This window comes from Malus domestica, chromosome 13 (assembly GCF_042453785.1).
Source record: "Malus domestica chromosome 13, GDT2T_hap1".
Taxonomy (NCBI): domain Eukaryota; kingdom Viridiplantae; phylum Streptophyta; class Magnoliopsida; order Rosales; family Rosaceae; genus Malus; species Malus domestica.
The window spans coordinates 13,090,927-13,098,159 of NC_091673.1; the positions used below are offsets into that span (position 1 = coordinate 13,090,927).

At 39.2% G+C, this 7,233-nt stretch overlaps 1 protein-coding gene across 4 annotated transcripts; it reads right to left on the reverse strand.

Moving 5' to 3' along the window:
- Positions 1-379: 379 nt before the first annotated feature.
- Positions 380-6,639, reverse strand: LOC103452898 (putative E3 ubiquitin-protein ligase LIN-1). 4 transcript variants are annotated; one of them, XM_017337140.3, is made up of 17 exons: positions 5,540-6,639; positions 5,411-5,462; positions 4,997-5,266; positions 4,822-4,898; positions 3,654-4,676; positions 3,379-3,520; positions 3,052-3,297; positions 2,669-2,963; positions 2,401-2,522; positions 2,115-2,234; positions 1,826-1,957; positions 1,607-1,729; positions 1,409-1,519; positions 1,178-1,324; positions 981-1,106; positions 771-887; positions 380-677 (listed from the first exon to the last, which is right to left on the reverse strand). In XM_017337140.3, exons 1-17 carry the CDS (start codon positions 6,277-6,279, stop codon positions 660-662), a joined length of 3,861 nt encoding a protein of 1,286 aa, XP_017192629.1. In that variant the 5' UTR covers positions 6,280-6,639; the 3' UTR covers positions 380-659. The 4 variants fall into 4 exon arrangements, with proteins under 4 accessions (XP_017192629.1, XP_070666702.1, XP_008390650.1 ...); XM_070810601.1 differs by having other exon boundaries at positions 4,840-4,898; positions 5,540-6,532; XM_008392428.4 differs by having other exon boundaries at positions 2,115-2,237; positions 4,840-4,898; positions 5,540-6,532.
- Positions 6,640-7,233: the final 594 nt, after the last annotated feature.

A 7,233-nucleotide genomic window follows, 5' to 3' on the forward strand; every position in this document is an offset into this window, starting at 1 on the left:
TTGAAAACTAATTTGAGTATAGAGCTATGTAAAGCTACATTTTTAATAGAAAAATAAAGTAAAAGCACGCAGAGTGTAGAGAAACTAAAAAGATAAGTTGAATGTGTTCGTCGGAAACCAATAACCTAGAGTTTCCTTTTTATACTAGGTTAATTAAGGTATGTTTAGGAAAGGGAGCAGAAAATAAAATAAACTAATTAAATTTAATGTTAAATGATGTGTTATATTTTAACTCATTTAGAATGGTTAAGATATAGCAAAATGCAGGTAAATGCACAACAACTAAATGTAGAGACTTGGAATCCGCTATATTCGTACCGTGAGACGCATCACGAAATTTGGCATGACCTCTAAGGCTCTAACCATAAAACCACTAGAATTACAGATAATCACCCTGAATGGCATGTTTTGATTGTTTTCCATTGAATCATATTTATCACTTGATGAACATATTCTGGCATTCTATTAGTAGAGATAATTCTATGCACAAACATTCACATATTACATATGGCAGACTCAATGACGCAACATTTCTCTTCGTTAAATGCTGCACACTGCTTAGCTCTTTGCATCTAACGTAACTAGAAAATAAGGCATAAACATGAAGCATCATCCTTCTTTGCTCTCGCGTATGTGCCTGCTGATTGATGAATTTGATGCTATAAGGGGATCCAGCCCTGTTTTAGTTTCAAATTATAGCATAATTAGGATGAAAAACCCTTGTAAACCTCATACGTATGATTTATATTACACGGGTTTAATGTGCACACCTTGATTAATCCTGTCTCGGTACCACATAAGATAATGTCGTTTGCTGTGAGTAGGCTGGTGATTCTACTTCCTGCTGAAATTCTTCCCACTTTCTGCTGTGATCCTCTTAACCATATCTGTTTTCGCAAAGCGTTTGTTTCTCAACAAAATTGGACATGCTGAAATTTTCGTTTTGGAACATTTTGTGTGCGATAACGGAGTACAATTACCTGAATGCAGTTTGTTGCTGAGCTGCAGTTAAGGTATATGAAGTCTTCCACTATTCCCATTCCCTTTACTCGTTCTCTTTTCCCGGTTTTTAGTGACATTTGGGGTCTGATGTGTCTTCTCCATTCCTGAATATTGTACACAGTTTAATCAAGTGAAAGGCTCTCTCTCGCTGTGGGCTTCCAATTGTAATCCTTACCTTCAAATTTGAACCTTCCACGATCGAACTTGCACTGTAAAGCCAATCTTTGTATGTTACAATTGCAGTGATAGGCCTTTTTTGCAGCTTCCAGAATTTCCTTGCTGCTTTGATCTCCTGCGCCCGGTTGTTCATGATGGAAAACTCCTAAACACAGTGAGATGTCACTTAATGTTGTTTTAACGAGTGCACGAGCGCATGATTTAGTCTATACAAGACCTTTAAACTGACCTGTATGCTTGAGTCCTTGCACCCTGCAAAAATCTTCCCTTGAACCACTGCCATGCACTTCACCTTTTTACTCTTGCAATTATATTTGGCCTTTCTTGATGCATCAAACACCTGGAAAAAGATACGTCGTTCTTAGCTAGACGCTTATTTCAGGACTAAGTTGCCATGGATTTATCAGTAATGTGGCATTGTAAGTACCTTAATTCCATGGCCATTGGTAGTTGCAAATATCGTTCGACCATGCGTATTAAGGTGCTGAACTGGTTTCTTTGCTGATATCACCTCAATGCACTCCAATTTCCTGTGAACCACTTGCCAGACCTGCAGAAAGAAGTTGCATTTTGCAATTTAATTTATTTTTGCATTGCATACCAAGTGAAGAAACGTAAGTGTCGCTGCTGCAAAAATTTACCATACCCTAATGGTTTTGTCCAGTGATCCGCTTATAAGGCTGTCCCCCGGTTCAACAAGCGAAAAACACGTAACTGCCTTTTTGTGCTCTTTCACGTCCCATACAAGGGTGGCTGATTGCCCCTTGATGTTCCATACCTGTTGGATGAACTCACAGACATGTATTTGATCGCGCCATCATATAAAATTATATTCAAAACGTTTTATCGATGTAGTTTCTTCACCAAAAAATAAGAATATGCATACATTATATGATTACTGAGTGTCTGAAGCACATAATTTTAAAATATCATACCTTAATAGAACCATCTGAGTATCCACTGCAAAGAAATCCCTTGTAATAGATGAGGGCACATACAGCTCCACTGCAAATGACACCGACCTCAAGGATTTGTGTGTGAACACATGAAATACGCTGCTTTACCGTTATAATGATTCCAACAAAGACAGTACATAAATGTGTTAGTAATGCTCACTACTTCACAAAGGAAAAGAAATCGCTGAAATTGCAACGGATAGACTGATGGAAGACTAATCCGAAAGCTCTCGAACAATTCTGCAGACAAAGTTTGAGTGCTTACTGATAAATTTGGCTGAACATAATCAGCTACTTTATGTAATTCTTCCGCCATCCATGTTACACTTGACAAGCGTCTTAGTGATTCTCGTACTCCTTCCGAGAAATGAACTAATTTTTTCATCCCTACATGATGAAACCATTTGAGTTTGCATAGAATGAACTGTGTTCTTCACGTTATGTTACCAATCTGAAATTATAAACATGTGCTACTCGTTGAACGTTCACACCTGACAATCTTGTGCTTTTTAGTTACAAATGAGAAGCATTACCTTTACCAGAAGCATAGTTGTATATGCAGAGACATGCTAGAACTCTTTCTTCTAGCTCCATTCCCGGATGCAAAAATTGCTCAACTCCGCTAAGCAAGATCTCACAAGCAGTATATTTTACGCTCTCTGGACTCTTCGCTATTTCAAATCCAAGCCATGCAACAGTTGTCAGACAATCCCTTGAAACACTCCTTATTGTACTCTTTAGGCCCTTTGCTAGCGAATGGAAAACCGGATTCCCAATGTTAATGATGCTTCTGGCAATTTTGATGCACCATGAGTCTGTTCCAGCATCCTGTAAATTTGTGCAATTTTCTCTATTGGTACATTTTGTATTGATTGATCGTAGTTTATATTATAACACATTCGAGTTCAACCCTCACCTCTAAGCAATCATCCGACCAACAAATGTTCTTGATCATATTTCGTTGATACGAGGAAGTCAAGCATGCTTTTTTAACCAACCATCCCATTGTGTATGGTTCCCCTGTCCAAGAATATGTTCCACCAAGATTCGATATAATGAATGCAGATAATTGTTGTGCACCACAGCTTTCTTCAGATGCCACTGACTTGAGAAGAACCTGCACTGCTTCTTCTCTGAATATACTCTTACCAGTGGAGTTATCCTGCAGATATTCGTTCGCTGTCAATAGGAGTGTGTGTTGTGTTATATTCCTACATAGCTTGATGATATTTGTTCTACTTACTAGTGTATCTAAATGAAGCAGCAAATTTGCTGCCAAAACTTGGTATTCGGGTTCAAATTCTTTGATACACAGCATGAGTGAGTTCACAATGTTCGTGTTTCCTTCGCGTTGTAGCCGCTTCAGCAAGGTAATAGTTGATGACCTGAAAAATTAGAATTTGATGTTGGATAGCCTCATAATTATTTAAAATTCTACATTTCTTGATTTCATTCAAACTTTAAATGACTTGAATTGTTGTCATAAAATCTATTGGAATTTGAAGAATATTTTCATACCGTGGCATGCAAAGAGCATGATGGAAAAATTCGAGTGCTATGAACTTGGCATGCTTGTTGTTACTTTCCAGAAGCCGGACAAATGGAGCCACAGGAGCTAATTTCGATATATATCTTCGGCTATCTCCGTCATATTGTATGCATTTTACAAGAATAGTTGCCAAGGAGATCAATTCTTCAATGTTGCTGTCCCTTGCAACATCTAGGAGCCCTTCAAGAACATTAGGAGAACTGATTTCAGCCAAGTGCACGTTGTTCGTGGCATGGTCGAATGCGGTTACTAAAATTTCAGTAATCATCAGGCATGCTGTCATAGGAGACGGCAGTGATCCTGACCTACACTTGTAACTATTCGAAGTGCACATGATCCCCGCCAATGTAGGTAAAAGTTCAAAAGTCTTAATTTCTGCAGGAGTTGGATTCATTAAATAAAATAGTACTGCTGCCTCCTGCACATTTCTTTTGAGAGCACTTGCCAGATCAGACAGCTGCAGACCTTTCTTCTTGACATCTTCTATAACCGACTTATTTGCTGCAGCAATGCTGGTTAGTATCGAAATTGATGCCCTTATAACAATGTCCTCTGTCGAACTAGAAATGCCTGCTAGCAATTGATCCAAGATCATGTCTTTCAAGACAGCGCAGTTTTCTCCATTCTTTTTGCCCAATATTTCGTATATTGTTGTCACTTCTACAACATGATCTTCCTCCCATTTTCCTAATCCTTCCGAGTACAATAATTTTGAGATTGCCATTTCGGTCATATGAAATAGTTCACTTTTGGAGTCTTTTGCAGGGTGTGAACCTACTTCGTGGCCACGAAAATTATGCTTTCTTCGTGCACCACTCTGTTGGTGATCCATCTGGTTGATCATACAATGCTGCCCAAAGGTCTTTGATTTTTTATCTCTGTGTTCGAACAGGGTTAAATTTAAACTTTTGATTGAACTGGCGAATCCGCTGGCAAGTAACGCAGAGTTATTTACTTCCAGGACTTCTTTACGCACTGACTCCTGCAGCTTCCTGTACAGTCAGTGCTTGTAAATTAGTACAATATATTGAGTTCTGACATTAAATTTTGGGTGGTGACTTTTACACTCGCGTTTTCTTCATCTGAAAAAGAGAAAAACAAAACAAAAAATAGGTAGATTTGAGAGTATGAACTAACCAGTCACAAATTTCTGACCTGGGAAAATCCGCACTAGTTCTTGTGGTTGTCAGTGAACATTCGCCATAATCCATGACCTGCGAAACAAAGAAATTATGAAATCTTAAAACGAAAACTTACTGGTTTATTTCAGTAACTAAATTTTGTTAAGATAGTAATGTCCTTCGAAGAAAACCTCTGACTCAATGTCATAAGCAGAAAAATCGGAGCATGAACCCACTGAAGTCCGCATATCAGATTGCGAGTCATTCAACATATCGTGGAGTCTTTTGATACTTGAGCCCCTTTGAAGCTTCTCGACATTAAAACTTGTCACTTGATATAAATCCTTTGCAGGTTTCTCATATTCTTCAAATTCCCGGATGTAGATGGAAGAAGTCTTCATTTCATCTCCCATGCCACCGCCAATATCCTCTCGAGGATCAAAAGGGTGCACCGTTACATGCTGAGTTAAGCATCAAAGCAAACAAATTAAACATACTATGCAAAAGGGTTTTTCTGATCCAAACTTCTACAGAAAGTGCAGAAGAGAAAATCTTCTTTCGAACTTGCGTCCCGTCTTGAATTTAGACATTGATATTAGGCTTACCTCCCAGTGCTCAATTGTACTCGAAGAAAACGAGCTGGTAGATTTTTCATGCCTGTTACAAGGAGTGATTATTCAGTTTTCGTTATAATTAAGGTCTTTAACATCCAAATATACTCGAGAAGTACTCACATAGAATATTGAGGCTCAGTGTCACATTCCCACCGAGGAGTCTCTCCGTACAACATGACCTGATAATACATCAGCCAATCTCTCCACACCCTCGCCATCCGCCCTATTGCTTCATCTTCCTCATGTTCCACGTAGGGAAAAATTGACCCCGCGTTCCCCCTCCCTCTTGTTGCTTGCTTCCCACACTTGGCGGTGCGTGATGGGAAGAGCCTTTCGCAGAGTTCTGGTGCGAATTCTGTTTGAACAAGCCCCGGGGACACCAGCACTGCCTGCAGGAAATGCAGCGCAACCTGCCACTCGTCCTCCTGGAGCTTCCTGACCAATGAGAGGTAAAAGTAAGAGCAGCAGACCAAATACCGGTTGTGAATTCCAGCTGTGACACCGTGCTCGTCGAGCAGCGCGGGAACCTGCAGCATTTGCTCTGCCTTCTTCAGCAGAGCTGCTTTCTCATCCAAACACTTTTCTTGAATTGCGGCTTCGATGCTGTCAATGCCCCAGTAAAAGTTCGATAACACAGACTGCTCAGAGAACTCAAAGAATTTGTGTTTTTGAGCAGTAGTAAACTTGGTGGCGCATCTCATCCGGATAGAGTTTCTGGTTTTGGCATTTGATACGAGTTTGTGGATGAAGTTGTTGACCGAAACGACAACCCCCCATATGGATTTCAAGTTCAGTCTCTCTTGATCGTGGGATGAAACCGAACCCGAAACCATTGGAGCAGAAGAAGAGCTAGCTTCCATTTCCAAGTCTGATTTCTTAAGAGAAGAAAGAGTATTGCCTTAGAGGATAAGGGCGGGAGAGATGAATGAGACAACAATAGGCTCTAATTATTCTAGAGTACATTAATGCATGACATACGCCGTAGAGTTTAACAATTTTAGGTGCGCTCAAGAGTTCAAGGAAATTTAACATCGTTACGAGTGGATATGATTCACTTACAAGTCAATGTATGTCGTATACTTTAGATGGATGTACAATCGAAAGATCGATGATGAGAGAGAGATTGAATGTTTAGTATATAAATAGTAGTGTAAGTAGAGTCTTTTCTTTTGCTGTGGAGGTTGAAATTTGGATCCTTTTTTTTCCCGTGACTTTGATCCAGGCAGTTCCAGGCTCCAATGGACCCCCAAATTTGTTTGCTTGCCGCAGAAGACAAAAAATACACCGTTGCCACCATTGATGGAGGGAAAGATGATAAAAGAAAACATCATTCTTGTGGTCACCTTTCACACGTTCTAAGAAATTTCTTAACCCAAGCCCCCCACCCCCTCCCATGACCCATCTTTGCTTTGCACAAGCAACCTAAACCTAGTTTGATTGTACATAATATTGGTAGTATTCTCCCATCGAAATTATATTGTGTGACGAATATTTATATTGCTCATTTAAATAAGAACTATAATCTGGTTGAGATAGTCTTATTTTAAAACTTAACAATATAAACACGTTACATTGTTACACAGCACGCCAAGAAAACTTCTATAGTTAATCGAAATTGGTACTTTGACGTGTATCTATATATGGCACGAGAAATTGTGGAGACCGTACTGTTGATTAATACGAGAGAACTGAGCTTAAATTTTTTTTAACAATGAGAAGATAAGTATTACTAAACCAGCTTAGAATTTAATAGGAAATTAATAATACAATTGTTAATAGTTTCAGAAGAGTGCGGCAAATTGTACTAATTCTCC